At 30.1% G+C, this 26,592-nt stretch overlaps 1 protein-coding gene across 4 annotated transcripts in view; it reads right to left on the bottom strand.

The window, feature by feature from the left end:
- LOC145269689 (zinc finger Y-chromosomal protein 1-like) overlaps nucleotides 1–25,875 on the bottom strand; it is a 56,064-nt gene extending 30,189 nt beyond the window's left edge. For 3 of the 4 annotated variants that reach the window (XM_080125408.1, XM_080125411.1, XM_080125410.1), the window contains exons 1-2: nucleotides 25,644–25,875; nucleotides 10,799–13,152 (exon numbers count right to left, since the gene is read on the bottom strand). In XM_080125408.1, coding sequence (XP_079981534.1) covers nucleotides 11,902–12,441 — 540 coding nt within the window. In that variant the 5' untranslated portion in view covers nucleotides 12,442–13,152; nucleotides 25,644–25,875 and the 3' untranslated portion in view covers nucleotides 10,799–11,901. Of the gene's footprint in view, nucleotides 1–10,798; nucleotides 13,153–23,107; nucleotides 25,374–25,643 lie in introns of all 4 variants that reach the window. The other variant, XM_080125412.1, reaches the window with a different exon arrangement.
- Between the last annotated feature and the right edge of the window lie 717 nt (nucleotides 25,876–26,592).

The raw sequence follows: 26,592 nt of genomic DNA, 5'->3' as shown, positions 1-26,592 counted from the left end.
AAAATAAAAAAACGATGCAGATCTCGACATGCAAATTAGTTTATGATTATGTTTCTAGTTTCGGAAGAGTTCTGCACAGGAAAAAGGGGAGACAAACCAGAATTTTTATAATTTCCAGCAAACTTTTTGCGGTTATCTTAAAGTTTCTCGGCGCCTATACACAATTTGAGACGAAATTTTGTAGTCGATAAATGAAATTTTCAGATTAAAAAAAAAAAAAAGAAGGTATTTGTGGAGAAGCCTGTGATGTTTTTGGGGTGTCACTAAAATGGAACGGAAATTGGATTTTCGTTCCGGTGCAAAAATACACGTTTCTAATTGAACACACGACTAAGAAATCCGGCATAAATGAGAAAATGAATGACAATATTTTCATTTATTCACAAAATAAAAATGTTTAAAAGAACGAAAGCAAAATTTAAACAATGCATTACACAGGAAAGTGAATTTTATTCTTATGTTTAAAATGGAAAAAAGTAAAATTTATTATCTTTCAACTTACTGGAAAAATTAAATGCAGCCATTTTTGCTTGTTGATAGAATGAAACGAAAAGGAAATTTTAAACAACGAATAATATATATATATATATATATATATATATATATATATATATATATATAACTACTTAATTTACTCACATAAAATTAATATACGAAAGTGTAGATTTATGCATAAACTTTAAGTATTTACTTCAAAAGTGCTCAATACGTTGGTAGAGCTAGTTAGTAAAAAAAAATGTCTATTATATATTTTTAACGAAGGTGATGCATATTATGAGTTAGTGGGAGGAGGGGGCGAATGATGAACACCAAGTAACCGTCTTATACAGCTTAATTTAATCCTATTAAAAAAAGATGCATAATTTATATTTAGATGTCATATTCCAAAAATCACAGCTGAACTAAACACGTTATTATTTAGAAGGCCACCCTTATTTTCGATTGACGTTTGTTTCTCTCCTTATTTTCTTAGTGGGGGTGGGGGAGAAGGATGAAACTGCTTTAATTCTAAGAACAGATACTACACTTTGATCTTAGCCAAAAGACCAAGTAAAAAAGATGCGTATTATATATTTTTGAGGAAGGTGAGAGAGGCATATTATGAGTTAGTGGGGGGAGGGGGCGAAAGATGAAACCGCTTTATTTCTAAGAACAGATACTACACTTGGACAGAATTGGTGCATATGTACGAGCAAAATTCCCAGCATCACCCGTAATAGTATGACAAAGTACTAGCACGACATATATACTAGCTGATTACCCGGCATGGCCTGGGATTGGAAGAACACTCGGCGACGCCTGGGATTGGAAAAAATTGGTTGATATATGTACTAGCCAAATGCCCAGCATCGCCCGGAATGGATTACATAGGTGGGTATCTGTACTAGCAAAATACACGGCGTTGCCCAGGATTGGATAAATTAGGTGTATATGCACTAGCAGAACAACTGGCGTCACCCAGGATTGTATGACATAGATGGGTGTGTACTAGCAGAATACCAAGTGTCGCCTGGGATTGTATGATATAGGTGAAGTAATAGGTCCGATTCTGCAATTTTCAAGGTGCTTGTGCAGTTAGGTCGATTTAAAAAAATTTGATGGTGCTTGTGCATTATAGGTCTGATTTGACAATTTTGAAGGTGCTTGTGGATTATAGGCCGATTTGCCAATTTTGAAGGTGCTTGTGCAGTATATGTCCGATGTGAAAAATTTAGAAGGTGCTTGCGCAGTATATATATGTTACAATATGCAAGTAACCTCCCTTGGATGTAGCTTCATTATCAGATTCCATTAGATTAATATACAATCATTGTTATAATATGCAAGTGACCTCCCTTGGATGTAGCTTCATTGTCGAATTCCATTATATTAATATACAATCATTGTTATAATATGCAAGTGACCTCCCTTGAGTGTAGCCTCATATCTGTACTAGCAAAATACACGGCATCGCCCAGGATTGGATAAAGTAGGTGTATATGCACTAGCAGAACAACCGGTGTTGCCCGGGATTGTATGACATAGGTGGATGTGTACTAGCAGAATACCAAGTGTCGCCTGGGATTGTATGATATAGGTGAAGTATAGGTCCGATTCGACAATTTTCAAGGTGCTTGTGGATTATAGGCAGATTTGACAATTTTTAAGGTGCTTTTGCAGTATAGGTCCCATTTGGCAATTTTGAAGGTGCTTGTGCTGTATAGGTCCGATTTGAAAAATTTAGATGGTGCTTGTGCAGTGTAGGTCTGTGACGTTGTGCTATTATTATTATTAGTAGTAAGGATAGGAGTCTTAAGAGTGATAGCCAGTCTTAGGAGAGTTCATGTTGTACAAGATGGGATATTAACACGTAGATATAAAGAGCGAGTGAGAGTTTATAAATGAGAGGATTGCATATAAATACATTTTGAGAAGGTGATTCGCTATCTAGATAAATAGACCGATAATTGGCATTCATGCCGATAGATTGACAGATTGGCATTTATGCTTTGACAGTTCATATGAACGGAAGCGTTTGTATAACATAGATAGACACATATACTTTCTAACACATATATTTTTTAGATGATGAATTTCAAATAGATTGTACACATAAATAGACAATACCTTTTTCATGTAATGACAGACACAGGAGACGCCAGTTATAAAAACACATTGAACATTTATTCTTCCACTGACCGGCTGGTGGCTTTGCGTTCAGGAATTCAAAGCTTCACATATTAAGTTTCAAAGTGACCATCTCGCTTCTAGACGTTCGAATTCCAAAACTTCAGACTATCGTCTGTCATTCTCAAAAACCCTCTGAGTTTCTCACTAACTAACTAACTAACTAACTCTCACTTCCTATATTGAGAAATCCATGCATGTCCGGCCAACGTGACCACAATTCACGTGCCATCAACATGCGCGACCTGCACGTTTCCGAACATTATGATTTCCCAATAACCTATTTTTTCTTTGTTGTTTTCACAAAGGAATCCAACCTAGATATCTAATTCATTTAACCCATATTTTATTATCCACATTCTTTTAACAATGAATAGTTTATTTATTATTTCATCAGAATTAACAATTTACTAGACATTCCATTTAAACCTATTGTTCTTTAAAACTTAGCTCCAGAGTTCGATTTCTGCTTTCTCTCATTTTATTTTCATTTTAACTAATCTCTCTATTTTTATACTTACATGAAAAGGAGACAGCCCTTATCATGTAACAGGTACAAGTTGAAAAAATTATAAGTTGCTTGTGCAGTATAGGTCCAATTTGAAAAATTTAGAAGGTGCTTGTGTATTATAGGTCCGATTTGAAAAATTTAGAAGGTGCTTGCGCAGTATATATGTTACAGTATGCAAGTGACCTCCCTTGGATGTAGCTTCATTATCAGATTCCATTAGATTAATATACAATCATTGTTATAATATGCAAGTGACTTCCCTTGGATGTAGCTTCATTGTCAAATTCCATTGAATTAATATTCAATTATTGTTATAATATGTAAGTTACCTCCCTTGAGTGTAGCTTCATATCTATACTAGCAAAATACCATTCATTTAGATTAATATACAATCATCGTTATAATGTGTAAGTGACCTCCCTTGGATGTAGCTTCATTGTCAAATACCATTAGATTAATATACAATCGTTGTTATTATATGCAAGTGACCTCCCTTGGATGTAGCTTCATTGTTAAACTTACCTCCCTTGGATTAAGCGTCATTATCGAATACCATTAGATTAATATACAATCATTAGGGTAATATGCAAGTGACCTCACTTTGATGTAGCTTCATTGTCGAATTCCATTAGATTAATATTCAATTATTGTTATAATATGCGAGTGAACTACCTTGGATGTAGCCTTATTGTCGAATTCCATTAAATTAATATACAATCATTGTCATAATATGTAAGTGACCTCCCTTGAGTGTAGCTTCATTGTTGAATACCATTAGAATAATATACAATCATTGTTATAATATGCAAGTGATCTCACTTGGATGTAGCTTCGTTGTGAAATACTATTAGATTAATATATAATTATTCTCATAATATGTAAGTGACCTCCTTTGGATGTAGCTTCATTGTCGATTACAATTAGATTAATATAAAATAATTGGTATAATTTGTAAGTTATCTCCCATGGATGTAGCTTCATTGTATTATTCTAATAGAATTTGACAATCATTATAATATGCAAGTGATCTCCCTTGGGTGTAGATTAATTGTCGAATTCCATTAGATTAATATACAATCATTGTTATAATATGCAAGTGATCTCCCTTAGATGTATAGTCATTGTCGAATTTCATTAGAATAATATACAATCATTGCAATAATATAAGTGACCTCCCTTGGATGTAGCATCTTTGTCGAATACCATTAGAATAATTTAAAATCATTGATGTAATATGCAAGTGACTTCCATAGAGTGTAGCTTCATTGTCGAATACCATTAGATTTATATGCAATTCTTTTCATATGTAAGTAACCTCCATTGAGTGTAGCTTCATTCTAGAATTCCATTATATTAATATACAATTATTGTCATAACATGAAAGTGACCTCCCTTAGATGTAGTTTCATTCTCGAATACCATTAGATTAATATACATTCATTGTCACAATATGTAAGTGATCTCCCTTGGATGTAGCTTCATTCTCGAACGCCATTACATTTATATATAATGATTGTTATAATATACAAGTGACCTCCCTTGGATGTAGCTTCACTGTCAGATTCCATTAGAATAATATACAATAATTGTTATAATATGCAAGTGACCTCCTTTGGATGTAGCTTTATTGTCGAATAACATTTGGTTGATATACAATCATTGTTATAATATGCAAGTGACCTCTCTTGAATGTAGCTTTGTTGTCGAATACCATTAGAATAATATACAATCATTGTTATAGTATGCAAATTACCTCCCTTGGATGTAGCTTCATTGTCGAATATCATTACATAAATATACAATCATTGTTATAATATGCGAGTGACCTCCCTTGGGTGTAGCTTCGTTGTCTAATACCATTAGATTAATATACAATCATGTTTATAATATGCGAGTGACCTCCCTTTTGTAGAATTTCATTGTTGACTACCATTAGATTACGCAAGTGGCCTCACTTGGCTGTAGTTTCATTTTCGAGTACAATTAGATTAATATACAATCATTGTTATATGCAAGTGACCTCCCTTGGATATAGCCTCATTGTCGAATACCTTTAGATTAATATGCAATCAATGTAATATTATGCCAGTGAATGCTCTAGGATATGGCTTCATAGGTGGATATTTGTACTAGCATAATACCCAGCGTTGCTGGGGATTATATAAGAAAGGTGGATATATGTACTAGCAAAATACTCGACGTTGCCTGGGATTGGATGACATGGGTGGGATGTTTCCTAGGAGAATTCCTGGGATCGGATCAGATGGGTGGATATTTGTGCTAACAGAATACCCCATATAGGAAGATGGTGTGATTATGTCGTAAAATCATGAAAAATTATTGTCCAGATTAGTAACATATTCAAGAATTATGAAAAATGATGAAATGCGAGTTATTTGTTGGTGTGTTTATAATGAAATAACACGCCAGACAATGTTACAAATAATTATTTTAGCAAAGGAAAGGATATTATGTGGGCTAAATTATGAAAAACGATTGTCGAAATTAGTAACATATCCAAGAATTATGAAAAGTGATTAAATGTAAGTTATTGGATTGCGGTTTTATAATTAAATGAGCAGTCCAGATATAGTCTTAAAGTTAATATTTTATTAAGAGGGGGTCGATTATGTGGGTTACATTATTAAAAATGATTGTAGAAATTAGTAACATATCCAAGAAAAGTGAAAAAGTATGAAATGTGAGTTATGTGATTGGTGTGTTTGTAATGAAATTACCAGCACAGACAATGTCTCAAATGTATTAATTTAGTAAGAGGAAGGGGATTATGTGGGTTAACTCATGAAACATGATTGTCGAAATTAGTAACATATCCAAGAATTATGAAATGTTAGTTATTTGATGTGCATATTTCTAATGAAATAGACACCCTAGACAATATCGCATGGTTGTTATTTTAGTAAGAGAGGGGCGATTATGCGTGTTAAATCATCGAAAATGATCGTCGAAATTAATAACATATCCAAGAATGATGAAAAAGGATAGAATGTGAGTTATTTGATTGGTGTGTTTATTATGAAATAACCAGTATCAATATCTCAAAGTTTTTATTTTAGCAAGAGGAGAGGGGATTATGTGGGTTAAATCATGAAAAACGAATAGAAAAATGTACAATTATTGTCATAATATGTGAGTGACCTCCCTTGGGTTTAGCTTCATTGTCGAATTCCATTAGATTAATATACAATTGTTGTTATAATATGTAAATGACCACCCTTGGGTGTTGCTTCATTGTCGAATACCATTAGAATAATATACAATCATTGGTATAATATTTAAGTGATGTCCCTTTTATGTAGCTTCATTGTCAAATACCATTAGAATAATATACAATCATTGTTATAATATGCAACTGATCTCACTTGGATGTAGCTTTGTTGTCGAATACCATTAGAATAATATGCAATCATTGCTATGATATGCAAGTGACCTCCCTTGGATTTAGCTTCATTGTTGAATATCATTACATAAATATACAATCATTGTTATAATATGCGAGTGAGCTCCCCTGAATGTAACTTCATGATGGGGCGATTATGTCGTAAAATCATGAAAAATTATTGTCCAAATAAGTAACATATCCAAGAATTATGAAAAATGATGAACTGTGAGTTATTTGATTCGTGTGTTTTTAATGAAATAAACAGCCCAGATATTGTCTGAAAGTTAGTATTTTCGTAATGAAAAAAAAAACAAAAAAAAACAGCAAGATAATGTCTCAAAGTTATTATTTTAGTAAGAGGAAGCGGATTGTGTGGGTTAAATCATGAAAAAATGATTGTCGAAATTAGCAACATCTCCAAGAAATATGAAAAGTGATTAAATGTAAGCTATATGTCTTTATAATGAAATAAACAGCCCATATATAGTCTGAAAGTTATTATTTTAGTAAGAGGGGGTTAATTAAGTGGGTTACATGATAAAAAATGATCGTAAAATTAGTAACATATTCAAGGATTATTAAAAATGAGTAAATTTGGGTTATTTGTTTGGTGTGTTCTTAATAAAATAGAAAACCAAGATGATGCATTAAAGTTATTTTAGTAAGAACGGGGCTATAATTAGTATTAAATCAAGAAAAATGATCATCGAAATTAGTAAAATATCCAAGAATTATGAAAAATGATGACATATGAGTAATTTTATTAGTATGTTTGTAATTGAATAGACAGCCCAGACAATTTCTCAAATGTATTATTTTAGTAAGAGGTGGGCGATAATGTTGGGTAACTCATGAAACATGATTGTCGAAATAAGTAACATATCCACGAATTATGAAAAGTTATGGGGTTTGTATTACTGTACACATAGATTCGAAAAAGTTGTCAAAAAACAAATATAGAACAAATAAATGTTATCAAAGGCAAGATAAGTTACTTTTCTACCTAACTGGATATAATTCACGTGTTTTTATTCAGTGTAACATGTTTATCCAGCTCGAAAAACATGCAATGTTTACCGATGTATTGGAAAATTCAAAATGGCAGCCGACTGTCTCTCGGAGAGGGTACGTTTGGGAAAAGGTATTATAAATAATAAACTAGACAAAATACTGTTAGAAATTCGCTCAATATATGTTACCGTGACATAAGTTGACATGTATTCGGTTGTTTTCTAACAGTATTTTGTCTAGTTTATTATTTATAATACCTTTTCCCAAACGTACCCTCTCCGAGAGAGAGAGAGTCGGCTGCCATTTTGAATTTTCCAATACATCGGTAAACATTGCATGTTTTTCGAGCTAAATAAACATGTTACACTGAATAAAAACACAAAAAATATATCCAGTTAGGTAGAAAAGTAACTTATCTTGCCTTTGATAACATTTATTTGTTCTATATTTGTTTTTTGACAACTTTTTCGAATCTGTGTGTACAGTAATACAAACCCAAGTTATGAAATGTAAGTTATTTTATTTCTGTTTTATAATGAAATAAACAGCCGAGAAAAAGCCTCAGAGTTATTTCTTTAGAAGGACGGGGTAAATTATGTGGGGCTAATCATGAAAAATGACTTGAAATTAGTAACATATCCAGGAATTATGAAAAATGATGAAATGTGAGTTATTTGATTGGTGTGTTTGTAATAAAATAACTAGCCAGATAATATCTCTAAGTTATTATTTTAGTAAGAGGAAAAGGGATTATGTGGGTTAAATCATGAAAAATGTTAAATAAAATAAAACGATTGTCAAAATTTGTAACATATCTAAGAATTATGAAAAATGATAAAATATGAGTTATTTGATTGGTGTGTTTATATAATGAAATAAACAGCCCAGATATTGTCTGAAAGTTTTTATTTTAGTAAGAGGGGGTCGATTATGCGGGTTAAATCTTAAACAATGATTGTCGAAATTAGTAACATATCATAGAATAATGAAAAATGATTAAATGTGAGTTATTTGATTGGTGTGTTCGTAATGAAAATAGACAGGCTAGAAGATGTATCAAAGTTGTTATTTTTGTAAGAGGAACGGGATCATGTCGGTCATGAGGGGGCGATTATTTGGGTTACTTTATTAAAAATAATTCTCGAAATTAGCAACATATCCAAGAATAATGAAAAATGGTAAAATGTGAGTAAATTGATAGGTGTGATTGTAATGAAAAAAAAACAGCCATACAATGTCTGAAAGTTATTATTTTAGTAATAGGAGGTGGCGATAATGTGGATTAACTCTTGAAAAATTGTCGAAATTAGTAACACATCCAAGAATTATGAAAAATGAAGTTTTAGTTATTTGATTGGTGTGTTTATAATGAAATAAACAGCCCAGTCAATGTAGCAAATTTATGAGTTTAATAAGAATTGGGCGATTATATGTGCGCACTCATTAAATTTGATTGTCGAAATTCATAACATATCCAAGAATTATGAAAAATGATGAAATGTGAGGTATTTTATTGATGTGTTTGTAATGAAATAAACAGCTTAGAAGTGTCTCAAAGGTATTATTTTAGTAAGAGGAGAGGGATTATGTGATTGAACTCAGAAAAAATGAATGTTGAAATTAGCAACATATCCAAAAATTATGAAAAATGATGAAATGTGAGTTATTTGATTGGTATATTCATAATGAAGTAGATATACCAGACAATTTATGAAAGTTATTATTTTAGCAAGAGGTGGCGATTATTTGGGTTACTTCATTAAAAATAATCGAAATTAGTAATATATCCAAGAATTATGAAAAATGATATGTGAGTTACTTTATTGGTGGGTTTGTAATGAAATAACCAGCCATACAATGTCTAAAAGTTATAATGTTAGTGATAGAAGGGGGCGATAACGTGGATTTACTCATGAAAAATGATAGCAGAAATTAGTAACATACCATAGCCTATGTATCAATGTTTTTATTTTAGTAAGAGTGGAGGCAATAATGTAAGTTAAATCATGTGACTTGGTTGTGTAAATTAGTAACATATCAAAAAATTATGAAAAATGATTAAATGTGAGTTATTTGGATATGTTTGTAATGAAATACCAGCCAAAACAATGTCTTAAAATTATTATTTTAGACAGGTGAGCGATAATGTGGGTTAAATTGTGGAAATGTGTAACAATCCAAGAATTATGGGATTCAATGAGATACATGTAAATGCATACAAGCAGAATACATGGTCACCTGGGATGTAATGAGATAGATGCAAATATATACTAGCAGAATACTTGCCGTTGCCTAGGATTGAATTAGATTGATTGAAATATATACTAACAGAATACCTTGCGTCGCCCAGGATTTCATGAGATTGATTGAGATATATACTAGCAAAACACCCAGCATTGCCCGGGATTGAATGAATTAGGTGAGAATATATATTAGCAAAATACCTGGCATCGCTTGGGATTTGATGAGATAAATGTGTTGCATATTACCTGTCCTTGCATATACATGCTGTAAATTACCTACCCTAGGTAAGATACAATTATTTCATATGTGTAATACCCGTCTTATGTAGGTAAAATATTCTTTTGATCGAAATAGCAAATGATACATAAACATACAAAATTCCTCTCTCATAAGAATAATAAATATATTACAAAACCAAATTCAGTTTTTTCATTGTGTGTACGGTCCCGAGCAACGCTGGGTAGCCCCGCTAGTCTATAATATAAATCTCATCTGTCCATTTAAAATGTATTTATGTATGCATTCCTAAAACTTTCAACAGAGGCGACAAATTTTTACGAGATATGTACCGTTTTGAAGCTTGACCCTTCAGATGACAAATAAAAAAATTGGCTTAAAACACTTATTCCTTCACCCTCAACTGGACACTTTTCTACAAGGAAGGTTGCGTTTTTTCGCCGATATCTTTGAAAGTTATCCCCTCTTTTCGATTGACTAGCCTTAATTTAAACCTTTGCCACTTCCAGTTTGGCGATGGACGCAACGGCAAAGACGTCACGTTTTTTTTATCCTTTGTGGTACGGGTTCAAGCTTGCCTACCTACTACCACTTTTTTTTTTTTTTTTTGCTCAACACACACCTCCAAACACCCGAGCAACGCCGGGCATCCAGGCTAGGAATGAATAAAAAGTGATCAACAATAAAAAATAACACAAATATCAGCAGCAGCAGCATATACTCACGGCTTATGATTTTGAATATGTTTTGTTTTGTAACATCGTTGCTGATTGGTTGTAGCAGTCAACTTCCTTTCTTGCTTTCCCAATCAGACGCCATCTTTCTGGCGAGCAGAATACATGACAAAGTGCACAGCAGCTGTCTCTTTTTTTTTCTTCTTGGATGTTAGACTGACATAAACTCCATGTGGCACGAACCTGTCCCTAAGTAATGTCTTGGGAGGCCACACAACCCATCTCGGCCTTAGGGCACGCGGTTCAACTAAGACGAGAAGACAAAGAATTCAGCATGGCTATCGCTACAACTGGATTGAAATATGGTACATCAATGAACTCTTTTCTCTTTCAACATTTCATAACTTTATTATCTTCGTCTGTCACTAATATGATTTGTATAGAGAAAGGGTTGTGGAAGGAGTTCCTGCATAGAGGTGTTGATGAATGATGAGACGTGGCCATTTCTTTATTTAAACACATGCCAGCAAGCACAACACACGGCCCAGACATGACTTATACCCAGTTTCTATCTCAACAAGTCTTGCCCACCCACAGGGGTTAATACCAACAAAATGAAGAGCAATACAAACAGAAAACAAAGTCTCGGTCCGAATAAGATATTTTATCTATTGAACATTTTAGCAAACTAAACATAGGACTTTGCATCCAGACAGTGGATGGCTCAGACTCTTTCAATCGGTGAATGTCAAAACCTGCATTAGTCATTTGCTTATAATAGATTTTTTGTGAGTAAGCTCCGATATTGACTAGCTTCAATAAGTTTTTTCTCATCAAATAGAAGTCTCCCACTCTTGAGCTATTAGAGGGAGGTATCCCTTTTTTCTTCTTTTTTTTTTACAAAGGAGTCACCACTTATCAAGGCCCGGCAGCCACTCGAGGATAAGGGTTAAAGAATGCACAGTAGTCACTGAGACAATATCGTAGTAATCGTTAGTAGTGTAAATTTGGTAAATTGGATTACTTAAGGGGAACGACTCAAGAACTTGTTTACATTGGACTTGAAGATGATCAGACTGTAGTCTACTGGAAAGCAGAACTGGTGTGTCTATTGATGTGCATGCAGAAATTTAAATGTAATGTTAACAAACATTTCATACATTCCAACCGAGAGCTTTCTTGTGTCTATTCATGTGTCCTTTCAAAGTCGACGTCTGCGCAAATGCAGCCCCGCATACTTGACATGAAAACGGCCTCTCCCCGGTGTGCACACGGATGTGCTCTTTCAGACCCGATGGCTGCGAAAAAGATGTTCCGCACACCTGACATGGGAAAGGTTTCTCCCCTGTATGCATCCGAATGTGCCGCTTGAGTTTAGATTTATCAGGAAATGCAGCTCCGCAAATGCGACACCCAAAGGGCTTCTCCCCTGTGTGTGATCGCATGTGACGGAGCAATCTGCTTCGAGGGGAAAAGGATGATCCGCAAATGCGACATGGAAATTCCGCATTGTTTGTCGCTATAGGCGTCTGCCTTAAATTTGCTTCTTCAGAATGTCCAGCTTCACTAAAGTCTTCAGAAAATGATTTCTCCCCAGAGTGTATGCATATATGTTCCTTCAAATCCAATAATTGAGAAAATGCTGAGCCACACATCTGGCAGGTAAAGGGTTTTTCTTCTGTGTGTACATCCATGTCTTTTGTTAAATGAAAATCAGACTTATTATCACTCTTTGTTTTTATATTTTACTTCAGATAGCTTGAAGCGAGTAAGGGGCTCTCTTGCTTGGCTAACACTTGATTCATGCTAAGGATATTCCAGCTCTGGTCACAAACAATGGTTCTGTAAGGTGACTTACTAGATTATTATGTGAACATGTAGCAAAGAATGTGTGAATAATTAGCAAAGCACACTCAGCTACTTCAAACGAGTATATTCTTTTCATAGGACAAAATAATTACACATTTTGGATTAAAACGGATTCTTACAATTTGTTTTGAAATAAAATTTTTAAGTAAACAGGCAAGTTCTTTTCAACAGAATTTCTTTGGAAAAGTAGATCTACTAACTTTATAATAAAAATGTCTCATCTCAAATCTTTTAAATGTTTAAGTTAAAATTCAAACTTGACATGCAAATAACATTTCATGAAGAATTCCTGTAGAAATATTTGATGAAATGTTTTTACTCCTGTCTCTGGATGAACGATTTTTTTCTTCATTTTTTTTTCTGAGTAAAAAATTATTTCTGATAAAAAAAATTTTTTTTTCACAAACGATATTTTTTTTTATTTTACATTTTATCTAAGTACTTTTATGTGTTTATATTTATAAAATCTTACAAAAAAAAATTTTTTTAATGTCTTCAACCGTTTGGCAAAGTGTTTAGATGTTATTTTCCATAAGCTGCAAATAAAGAAAAGATATTAAAGCACTTCAATCGATGTTTCATTAGTGAATATTAAAAATTATTAACATGAAAGTGTTAACTCAAAATATTTTCCAACCAACGGAAAGCTTTTCAAGCTGAACAAAGTAACACCTACATGTGAAAGTAGTAAGCCAGTGGGAATTTTTTAAATTCCTATAAGACTTGATCAACAAAATCAACTTTCTGCAGACTTCACCAGCTGCACCTGCATATAAGACTCTAGAACATCTGCTCAACATTCCACTTCTAGATTTTTGTCAGAGGAAGCAGAATGGACTCAATCACTCACATACCAGCATCTTTCATCATATACACACATATGCTTACCCACTAACGAGTCAGGCAAACAAAAATGAACTACTGTGCATATCTATATATACACTAACAAGAACAAAGTGAGCCCAATGCCGACACGAACACAATGCCACGCACAATGATTTTTCATTTTTGGCACAGTATTCTGTTCGACAGACGGAGATTTCTAAGAAAGAAATTCTGCACATCGAATTTTCGTTTAACTCAGTACAGCACATAGTCCAGACATGACATATACCTTATACATTTTTTTATCTTAATTAGGCGCTCATCTGCCCAAATTCGAAGCTGTCTCCTTACAACCCTTCCTTTTCATAACCTATCATACTTTCATAAATCAAAGTCCATTTTCTGTAGGCTGTTTTTGAACCCAGTCAACGATGGGTACGTTTGCTAAAATATAAAAAAAAAAAAATACTTTAGGATTTATATTTTATATTTTTCAATGTAAGATTTTACTCAAATAATTTTGAAAATGTCTTTAAAACAAGAAAATAAATAAAAAATTTCCAGCATACATTTTGAATTCAAAATGAAAGTATAAATGTTTTTATTTAAACAAGAAAATATAAATTTTCTTGGACAGATTTAAATTCCAGAATAAAGATTTTTCAATATTTTTTTTAACAAGAAAATAAATTTTCCCAGCAGACATTTTGAATTTGGAATAAAAGGTTTGTATTGAATTTTTTTAAACAAGAAAATAAGAAAATATAAATTTTCTTGGACAGATTTAAATGTTTTTATTTAAACAAGAAAATAGGAAAATATAAATTTTCTTGCACAGATTTATAAACCATGATAGAAAGTTTTCAATAATTTTTTTTAACAATAAACTAAATAAATTTTTCCAGCAGACATGTTGAATTCGCAATAAAAGGTTTTTAATTTTTTGTGAAACAATAAAATAAAATCTTATTTTTCTTGAACAGATTTAAAATGTTTACAATATTTTTTTTTTTTAACAAAAAATTAATTTAAAATTTCTTGTATTAATTTTAAATTCTGGATGAAAGTATAATTTTAAAACAAGAAAATAAGTACAATCAACATTAACAGTTATATATGTGAAGTAAACAATGGAAAAAGCAATTACTTTAAATTTTACTAAGACTAAGATTTTTTTACTAAAACTAAGACTATAACTAAAACTAAATTATCTTATACATTTTTTTTTTATCTTAATTAGACGCTCATCTCCCTTCTGTAGTATTAATAATAATAAAATGATTAAAAATTAAAAAAAAAAAATAAAAACAGTCTTGGTCTGAAGAAGCTATTTTTATATATCAAAAGTCTTGGTCTATGAAAAATAAAATAATAATCAATGACTTTTCATTTTTAAACTGCATTATTATTGGCTTCAATTTCTATTCTAACTACTCAAGAGACTATATAAAACTAGCTGGTTGTCCGGCCATACAATACGCTTAAACATGATATTTTAATTTATGCATATTGCGTATGTATTATTATACCTATTTACTATGCCTCCCCACGGGACAGAGTTAGACACCAGGGTCGTTTTTTTAACGTGGAGAAAAGGTACAAAAATAAAAATTGTCTCAGTCGTGAAGGATTTCTCCTCCACCGAAAGAGAACAAGAAATGGAAGTGCAGCATCTGAAGAACAGATGGTATTTATTTGCTCCCCCACCGAGCAAATTAGGCACAAGGCCGATTTTTAATGTGAGGAGTGAAGGGGAAATAGGAACCAACTCCCCGGGGAGTAGGGGAGCTGGATAGTGACAATTGGTATGAAGGGTTACCCCTACATTGACCAAGGTCTTATATGTGGGGTCGCCCCCACATATGGCCTTTGCTTGCAGTATCTGCCGGAACAGATGGTATTTATTTGCTCCCCCACCGAGCAAATTAGGCACAAGGCCAATTTTTAATGTGAGGAGTGAAGGGGAGGGGGAAGGGAAAAGGGGACCAGCTCCCGAGAGGTGGGAAATGGGAGCTGGTTAAAGGTCAGGTATATGGGGCTGCCCCCACATATGGCCCTTGCTTGCAGCATCTGCCGGAACAGACACTACACTTTGATCTTGACCAAAAGGCCAAGTCATGTATGTATTATTATAGAATCAATCTTCTATTGAATATTATATATTACGAGGAATAATTTCCTGCTGGACTAATTTGCAATATAAAAATGATAATATTGTTTATCAATATAAAAATGATAATATTGTTTATCAATATAATAATATTGTTTATCAATATAATAATATTGTTTATCAATATAATAATATTGTTTATCAATATAAAAATGATAATATTGTTTATCAATATAAAAATGATAATATTGTTTATCAATATAATAATATTGTTTATCAATATAATATTATTGTTTATCAATATAATAATATTGTTTATCAATATAAAAATGATATTGTTCATCAATATAGAAATAATATTGTTCATCAATATAAAAATGATAATATTGCTTATCAATATAATAATATTGTTTATCAATATAATAATATTGTTTATCAATATAAAAATAATATTGTTCATCAATATAGAAATAATATTGTTCATCAATATAAAAATGATAATATTGTTTATCAATATAATAATATTGTTTATCAATATAATAATATTGTTTATCAATATAATAATATTGTTTATCAATATAAAAATAATATTGTTTATCAATATAAAAATAATATTGTTTATCAATATAAAAATAATATTGTTTATCAATATAAAAATGATAATATTGTTTATCAATATAAAAATAATATTGTTTATCAATATAAAAATAATATTGTTTATCAATATAAAAATAATATTGTTTATCAATATAAAAATAATATTGTTTATCAATATAAAAATGATAATATTGTTTATCAATATAAAAATAATATTGTTTATCAATATAAAAATAATATTGTTTAGCAATATAAAAATAATATTGTTTATCAATATAAAAATGATAATATTGTTTATCAATATAAAAATGATAATATTGTTTATCAATATAAAAATGATAATATTGTTTATCAATATAATAATATTGTTTATCAATATAATAATATTGTTTATCAATATAATAATATTGTTTATCAATATAATAATATTGTTTATCAATATAAAAATGATAATATTGTTTATCAATATAAAAATAATATTGTTTATCAATATAAAAATAATATTGTTTATCAATATAAAAATAATATTGTTTATCAATATAAAAATGATAATATTGTTTATCAATATAATAATATTGTTTATCAATATAAAAATGATAATATTGTTTATCAATATAATAATATTGTTTATCAATATAAAAATGATAATATTGTTTATCAATATAATAATATTGTTTATCAATATAATAATATTGTTTATCAATATAAAAATGATAATATTGTTTATCAATATAAAAATGATAATATTGTTTATCAATATAATAATATTGTTTATCAATATAAAAATGATAATATTGTTTATAAATATAATAATATTGTTTATCAATATAAAAATGATAATATTGTTTATCAATATAATAATATTGTTTATCAATATAAAAATGATAATATTGTTTATCAATATAATAATATTGTTTATCAATATAATATTGTTTATCAATATAAAAATGATAATATTGTTTATCAATATAAAAATAATATTGTTTATCAATATAAAAATAATATTGTTTATCAATATAAAAATAATATTGTTTATCAATATAAAAATGATATTGTTTATCAATATAAAAATGATATTGTTTATCAAATTCCGTTGGTGTTTGTTTACAATGTCATGTCAGCTGATAAAGGAGACTTTTTACTTGTAAAAATTCTTTTTTACCATCTATCGGAGAAGAAAAATTATTTTAAGATTTTTTCCATTTTCGATACTTATTGGATGAATTTCTGTACAAAAACTATCTAAGAACACTGCCAGACACATAAATTACCTTTATGTGACATTTGCAAAGATAGGCTCAGCCGTTTCGGAACCTATGAGGAAGGGACTCACATATGAACACAAAGTGACTTTTATATAATAGTCGATAATGATTTTTAAAATCAGCAGTAGGTTCTCTACAGTGCAATGTAGACTACAATGGATTGTGAACTTAGTCACTGCAAGGAGGCATGTTAAGCTTCATCTGTTGGGATAAGTCTCTGAGTAGAGCAGGCAATCAATCAATTTGATTGAAAATGGTCGGTTTCATAGATTTCAATGATAAGCTGAGTATGCGGAGTTCCTATTTATGCAGAGAAGTTACTGCACTAAAATAATATTTTTTAGAAACCCAAAGGAAGGGGAGGTTAGGGTTAGGGGAGGTTGTTTTGTAGTTATTCTTTACTTTCAGCTAACAATTAATAATAAAAAATACATTGTAAACCTTATTAAGCCGAGCTCAGTAATAGATACTGACTAATTTCAAAAACAAACACTCTAGAAAAAAATAGAAATACACTAAATTAAAATAACAAAAACCTAAAGTGACCGATTATAAATGTATTGTTTTTTTATTTTTCAATATTTTTTTTTGCAAATTATTTATCCACAATTTCTTTTCTTTTATTTTTTCAAGAAATAATTAATGTTTTATTTTTATTGTTAGATGTAAACAGTTTTTTTTTTGGGGGGGGGGGGGGATCAAGATTTTTTGCAGGAATTTTTTTTGGGGGGGGCGCCAACAGAAGTTTGTTTTTTGTTTGTTTTCGAAAAGCTGAAAATCTTTTTTTTTACAAAAATCGTAAATTGTTATGTATAGGAAAAACTTTTTTTCAAGAAAATTTTTTTTTTTTTAATGGCTGTTCATTACCAGTGGAAGAACTTTCTAGAGATGAGCATATTTCCTTAGGAATCTTTACTCTGGTTGACTGTTGAACGATCATCGATGCAAAGAGGGAGGCGACGGGGTAGAGGAAATGAAAGCTCCGCAACAGGTGGCTTTTGGAAATGTGATTCATGATGGAGACAAAAGGATCATTTCCAAATGTTTGCCTCCACATAAATTCAATTAGATATGCTATTAAAAAAAATTTCTATAAATTTTTTTTAATAAATAAATAAAAACTTTTATATTAAAATTACATTTTGCTACATTGATAAACAAAAAAATTATATTTTTATATATGTTTATACAATTATACTGTGAACAAAAAAAAAATATCTGTGTGTAAAAAAAAACAAATTATTCTTAAACCTCTATAAATGTTTCATGTCTTTAAATTTTGGGTAACTGTTAACTTATGCTACAACAGAACACCCACCACTCTAATTTGTTTTTTTTAGAAAAAAAAAAAAAAAAATATGGTTAATTTTTTTTTTGTTTTGCGTAGTTTTTAATGCTTTTTTAATTGATCTAAAAAAAAAAAAAAAAATATGGTTAATTTTTTTTTTGTTTTGCGTAGTTTTTAATGCTTTTTTAATTGATCTAAAAAAAAAAAAAATATGGTTAATTTTTTTTTTTGTTTTGCGTAGTTTTTAATGCTTTTTTAATTGATCTAAAAAAAAAAAATAAAAATAAAAAAATAAATTAAATAAATAAAAAAAATAAAATAAAGTTTTCACGAGCGGTTTACAAAATACTTTTTGTTAATCGTTTTTTTTTTTTTTAGAGTGGGGGGGGATAATCAATAATAGAACTTGTATAGTTTAACAGGTGCTTCTGCAGTTTAATTAGCCATTTCTTCTGTAAGTAACATGTCGACATTTACCGAGTAGAATACCGTTTAACATTTCACAAAAATTCTGTTTACATCAGGGAGGATGCTCCCCCCTCAATGTAAACAGAATTTTTTGTGAAATGTTAAACGGTATTCTACTTGGTAAATGTTGACACGTTACTTAGGAAAAAACGGTTAATTAAACTGCAGAAGCACCTGTTAAACTACACAAATTCTATAATTGATTACCCTCCCCAAAAAAGAACGATAAACAAAAATGGTTCTTGTAAACCACTTCTAAAAACTTAATTTTTTAGATCAATTAAAAACTAGCATAAAAAAATTAATCACATTTTATTTTTGCAAACTTTATTTAAAATACCCGCAAAAGATACCTCCACGATGTGATAAGTCACTTCACTATGAGAAAACACCACTGAAGACGGTAAAATGGTGCAAAATAGTTCCAGGGTTCAGGGGGTTCATACCATGTGAAGGGTAAATTTGCGATGGGTTGATTATCAGATTCGTTGTCAGCGACCTCGAATACCTTTAAAAAACAAATTAACGTGGTCTGTGTTCTATTATAGCGTAAGGTAACATTTACCATATATAGATTCGTTCATGAAATGTAAAAAAAAAAAAAAAAAAAAAAAAGGTTTTCTGTAAAAAATATATATATATATATATATATATATATATATATATATATATAGTCTTAGACCTCTATAAACGTTTCATGTTTTTAAAATTCTATTTTGCTACATTGATGAACTAAAATTATATATTAATACATTAAATAACTCATTGAAATAAAAATATATTAATACAATAAAATTATAGTTTGATACATTTTTTTTTATTCAATAAATGTTTCGATTTTCATATTTTTTTGTGTTATTTATTTTGTTATTATATATTTTTGCGTTATCGTAAATACTTGTTTATATTTAAGGTTCATATAATGGCCACTAGATGTCATTTCTCTTTTGAAGAACAGGGGTTGATAACACGTCTCTGTTGCTAATATGTCACTGTTATGCAGAAGTGCCCCATTCTTAACATGGGGGAGGTTGGATAGCAGTGTCAGAAACCAATCTTAAGAATGCATGAAAAAAAATTGAATAATTCGACCTATCTTTACAAGCTTATAACTACTTGAAAAATGTAATTCAAACCCTAATTTTTTCAATTAAAAGGAGCAAAGACCAAATTTTAAAAAAATAACAGGTTTAATAGCAAATTATACAATATTTGTTTTTTAAATCGGTTTTCTTTAAAAAAGATTTGAAGAAAATCAACAAAATTTTACTTACTTCGATTATAAAAAATCGATATAAATTTGAAAAAATCACTTACCTATAAAAAATACTATTGAATGTTTAGTTCCATTCTTCATTGTTCGGAATTTATCTATATTTATATTTTAAATTCTACTTATTTTTAAATAAAAGAATTTTTTAAACGACTATTTGAAAAAAGCGTGATTACACAAGCATTTTTACGTCTTTATCGAAAAACCGGAAGTAGCAGTTTGCGCTTGTTTTTAACTACAGATGGACAGAAGGCAGTAAAAACCACATGTTTGCATTAGCCGTCTAGCCTTGTGCCTGAAGGAATATGTGTTCCCATAGTTTAAAAATAGTCAAATTTTACTTATAAGTTTTTGCCTTTAAAAAAAAAAAAAAAAAAAAAAAAAAAAAGGTTTTATACTTTGGACTTTACAGGTAAATTAAAAAAAACACTTTTTTGTTTTAATTTATAATATATTATTTATTGACCTTTTATCTTCAATTTGTGATATATAAAACTATGGTGAGTAAATTAATTATTAAAATTTTAATAAACATTTCAAAATGGGGGGGGGGGAATTTTAAAAAAAGCGTTTGTCTAAAATATTATATTCGGTTGATTGGAAAGAGCATAAAATTTCACATTGACCCTGAAAATATCGTAAAAATTGAACCAATAGAAAAATTTTGATAGATTTTTAAAGTTTAAAAATTGAAAAAAAAAATAACTCGTAAAATTTAATTGATTTCATTACGTAAAAAAAATGGCTGCATGAAGGTGCGTCGGCATTTTGTAAACACTGTTTTTTAAAAAAATAAAAAATAATATTTCTATTTCTTAAACAACTTTAATAGTTTATTTTAGAAGTATATTTCATAAAGAAAATAAACAACCCACTTTTAAAAGAGAAGTTACGAGTTTTTGTATATTTTATTCAGTTTCGTGTTAGGTAGGTACGGGCAAAAATGGGCAGAAAAAAATGGTTGACCTAGTTTTGAAAGCCGATTTATCATAATTTTTAGTAGGTTTCCGACTACTTTTTGGATTGTATTTGAAAGATTAAAAACTAAAGTTAATTTCCAAAAGGAAAAAAATATTTGTACACGTGAAAAAAAAAGTTTCATGCAGTCGAAAGACTGAAAATGATGTCATGTAATTAAAAGGGAGGAAGTTCTTTTTTTCCCCCTAGTTGCACATCCGTACATTCCTTTTTTGAACGTTTGTATTAATTTTTGCATTTTTTAATTTAATTATTTTTCTATGTTCCTATTTTTAAATTAATTTTTTTTCTTAATTATTATTCAATATTATATAAAAAAAATATGTTACGCCGAAAGTTTCACATTCTTGCGAGCAAGGAAATTATTAAAATCTTGCATATAAAAATTATGCAAAACCCATAATTAAAAAAAAAAAAGTAGAAATATTTTTTGCAATTAAAATTTTTTGTGTGAAAATATTAAATAAGCAATGCTTACTTCAGTGGTAATGTCGGTAGTTTGAGAAATTCATTTTTCGAGTTATATAGAATTCATTAATACGAATTTAGGGGCTTTTTTTCGTAATGTTCCTGTAAAAATTATTTTATTTTTATTGTTACAAATTACGATGCTTATTGATATAAAAAAAGCAAAAATAAATTCTTGCGTTTTTTATTTACCACTGAAAACTATAACTTTAGTAAAGGTATTTTTTGTTTAAACAAAATAATACATTTCCACTCGGATTTAAATAAAAATAATTTGTTCATTATATTCCGCGATCATCAGTTGATAAATACTGAAAATTTCATTAAAATTGATTAATTTCCTGATTTTTGGTTATTTTTTAAGCAAAGGGAGGGGGTCAAAATGTTTATACATTTTGAGCATCGGCTAATGTTAGGGGTGTCAAAAATTCCCCAAAAATTCTGATACAACTTCTGGGTGTGTCTATGCCAAAAGTGCGTACAAACATGGCGGCCAGTGAATTACAGTGCATAATACAGGTCTCTATATCTCGAAAATTACTTGTCTCTGCAAAGTTTCAATGCGATTTTCTTATTCAGCATAGTTGAAAACCTATAAAAGTTGACATTTTAAAGAAAATTGTGGAGGTGAACCTAATGTAAAAAAAAAAAAAAAAAATACAGAATTTTACTCATAGGAGCGAAATCAGAAAGTCGAAAAATGAATTTTCTTTAAAAAAAAAAAAAAAATGGTAAAATATATGGTTTCGTTTTTCGTGTTTTGACTCTGCGACTAAATTTTTTTCTTTTTCTTTCTTTTCTTTTTCTTTTTTTTCCTTTTCTTTTCTTTTTTCCTTTTTTTTAAACAAGAGTAAACAAATATAAATAATTTTTAAAACTATTATGGGGGGTGCGTAGTTGCCTTTAATAACAATATCTCCTTCAAGAACGGTCATAAAATGTATTTTCAATCGATATTTACTCAATAAGGGATCAGTTTTCCTTCCTAGCAAAAATGAACGAGTTTTCCTAAATTCATTCCAATATTAAAGAGATGGGACTTACGCAATTTACATTACCGCGCTGAAATGTTATTAGTTAGAAAGCCATTCTTAACAGGGAAAAGGGAGGGTGTTTTGTTACTATTCTGCACTTTCAGCTAATAATAATAATTAATAATACTAAGACACTAGAAAACTTGAAATTAACTTGAAAATAGATTTTTAAAATAGCACGGTACCTTCTCTGCATAATTTTTTTGGTAAATATCCAGATATGCTGCATTGCAACAAAACACCGACCATTCTAATTTATTTTTTATGGGTAATCGAGGTCGCTGACAACGAATCTGATAGTCAAACTTGGGGCAAAATTACCGTTTGCATGGTATTAACCCCTGAAGCCACGAACTACTTTCCACCATTTTGCAGCTTCCGTTTACGCTACACGCGCGTGTGCTCTGTAGCATAAACGACGGCTTCATCAAGCAAACTACGTTACGCACGCGCGGAAAATTTGAAATTAGATGAAAAAGAAATAAAGCAAGAAAAGAGAAGCACATCAAGTTGGGAGCAGTGTCAGAAATTTCGTGAAAATAGTGAATAATTCCACCCCATCTTTCCAAGCTTATAACTCCTCGAAAAATGTAATTCAAGCCCTAATTTTTTTTTTCAATTAAAGGAGTAAGGACCAAGGTTTTATTTAAAAAAAAAAACAAAACAAAACAATGTGTTTTTTTTTTTTTAAAAAGGTTTTAAACTTCGGACTTTACAGGTAAATTTCTAAAAAACTGATTTTTTTTTTTTGTTTTAAATTTGAATATATTATTTATTGACCTTTTCTCTTCAATTTGTGATATATAAACCTATTAAACATAAATTAATTATTTACTTTTTAATAGACATTTCAAAATGAGAGGCGTAAATTATTCGACCCCCTATCTTTCTAAGCTTATAACTCCTCGAAAAATGTAATTCAAGCCCTAATTTTTTTTTCAATTAAAGGAGCAAGGACCAAGGTTTCATTAAAAAAAAAAAAAAAGACAAAAAGAAAAAATGTGTTCTTATAAAATAAGGTTTTAAACTTCGGACTTTACAGGTAAATTTCTAAAAAACTGATTTTTTTTTTTGTTTTAAATTTGAATATATTATTTATTGACCTTTTCTCTTCAATTTGTGATATATAAACCTATTAAACATAAATTAATTATTTACTTTTTAATAGACATTTCAAAATGGGGGGGGGGCGTGAAAATGGGGGGGCGTGAAAATGGGGGGGCGTGAATTTAAAAAAAACGTTTGTCTAAAATATTATATTCGGTTTATTGGAAAGAACATAAAATTTCACATTGACCCTGAAAATATCGTAAAAATAGAATCAATAAAAAAATTTTGATAGATTTTTAAAATTTAAAAATTTAAAAATATTGAGTTTAAAAATTGAAAAATATTGAGTTCGGAAAATTCATTACTGTTTTAAAAAAAAAAAAAAAAATATTTTTATTACTTTTAAAACAACTGTAATAGTTTATTTTGGAAGTATAATCCATAAAGAAAATAAATAACCCACTTTTAACAGAGAAATTACGAGATTTTTATATTGTATTCGCAGTTTCGTGTTAGGGGTGTCAAAAATTCCTACAAAAATTCTGATACTGCTAGAGGGGTAATCTTTTTTTTTTTCTTCCCCAGAACATAGAATTTTCTAATTTTCAAAAATACATTATAGCACTTTTTGGGTGGAAAATTTAAAATTAGCTGAAAAAGAAATAAAGCAAGAAAAGGAAAGCATTCCAAGTTTGGGAGAGTGGAGGGGGGGGTAATTTAATTGGGTTTTTTCTTTTTCCTGGAACATAGAATTTTCAAAAAGTAACGCACCGACATTTACCAATTAGAACACCATTTAATATTTTTCAAAGATTTTACTGTTTACATTGGGGGCGCGTGTAGTGTTGGGGCACGTGCGCCCCAACGCCCAACACTACACCACCCCCCGCTCGCGCCCCCAATGTAAACAGTAAAATCTTTGAAAAATGTTAAATGGTGTTCTAATTGGTAAATGTCGGAGCGTTACGGAAAAACGGTTAACTAAACTGCAGAAGCAAAGCACTTATTAAGCCACATAAATTCTATAATTGAATCCCACTCCCGCAAAAAAATGAACGAAAAACAAAAATGTTTGGTGCTTCTTATGTTTTTGTAAACCGCATTAAAACTACGCGAGACAAAAAAAAAAAAAAAAAGGTCCCCCAATTTGTTGTACTTTTCTTCAATTGTAAGTCATTAAAAAAATGTCAGTCCGTAATTTTTTGATTGATACGCCATGTGAGAAGACAGTTTGCTTGGTGAAGCAAAACGTCGTTTATGCTGCACTGCAGCGCGCGCGTAGCGTAAACGGAAGCTGGAAAATGGTGGAAAGTAGTTCGTGAGTTCAGGGGTTAATACCATACAAACGGTAAATTTGCCTCAAGTTTGACTATCAGATTCGTTGTCAGCGACCTCAATTACCTATAAAAAAAAAAAAAAAAAAAATCAGAGTGGTTGGTGTTTTGTTGTAGCGTATCTCCGTATCTGGATATTTACCATTTTTTTTTTTTTTAAATACTTTAGTTTTAACACGTTTTGTGTTATGACGAAACAAAAAAAAAAGAAAGAAAACACTTACGTATTATCAAAGAAAGCAATTATTTTATTTAGAAGAATTAATTCAGTTTAAATAATTCTTGCGTTATTTACGAAACAAAAAAGAACCTTTTTGAATAGATAAAGAACACGTACCTTAAAGAATTAGCATTTCAAATGAATAGTACAATAAAAATGAATACCAACAAAACAACATCCGGTGTAGGACGTTGCAGTTCAGTGAAACCACGGCTATGGTAAAACACGATGCTTTCCTTTCCGTTCATGCAGTTAAATGTCGAGTTAAATTTCATCTATATCTCTTTATTTTTCTATTGTTTGCAAAACATTTTTCTGCGAACCTGCATTTCCGGTCCACCATATTGAATATTTTATTTTAAAACTCGCCAACAAAAACAATTAAAAAAAAAAAAGAAAAGAAAAAAGAGAATAATAAGAGTTCTATTTACGAATATTTTTTTTCGGTGAAATTGAAGTTGATTTTCAGAAGTATTCGTGAGTGTTATAGTTTTAGGGTTAATATTAGGATTAGGGTTTTAGTATTAGGATTAGGATTAAGGTTTTAGAGTAAGGGTTAATGTTAGGGTTTTACTGTTAGGGTTAGGGTTAAGATTAAGGTTTTAGAGTAAGGGTTAATGTTAGGGTTTTAGTGTTAGGGTTAGGGTTTAGTGTTAGGATTAGGATTAAGGTTTTAGAGTAAGGGTTAATGTTAGGGTTTTAGTGTTAGGGTTAGGGTTAAGATTAAGGTTTTAGAGTAAGGGTTAATGTTAGGGTTTTAGTGTTAGGGTTAGGGTTTAGTGTTAGGATTAGGATTAAGGTTTTAGAGTAAGGGTTAATGTTAGGGTTTTAGTGTTAGGGTTAGGGTTTAGTGTTAGGATTAGGATTAAGGTTTTAGAGTAAGGGTTAATGTTAGGGTTTTAGGGTTAGGGTTAGGGTTTAGTGTTAGGATTAGGATTAAGGTTTTAGAGTAAGGGTTAATGTTAGGGTTTTAGTGTTAGGGTTAGGGTTTAGTGTTAGGATTAGGATTAAGGTTTTAGAGTAAGGGTTAATGTTAGGGTTTTAGTGTTAGGGTTAGGGTTTAGTG

The sequence above is a fragment of the Euprymna scolopes genome, chromosome 45, assembly GCF_053919585.1.
Source record: "Euprymna scolopes isolate OS-2025 chromosome 45, ASM5391958v1, whole genome shotgun sequence".
NCBI lineage: Eukaryota > Metazoa > Mollusca > Cephalopoda > Sepiida > Sepiolidae > Euprymna > Euprymna scolopes.
Note: the sequence above shows the minus strand (reverse complement) of the source record. Positions and strands in the feature narration are given on the sequence as shown.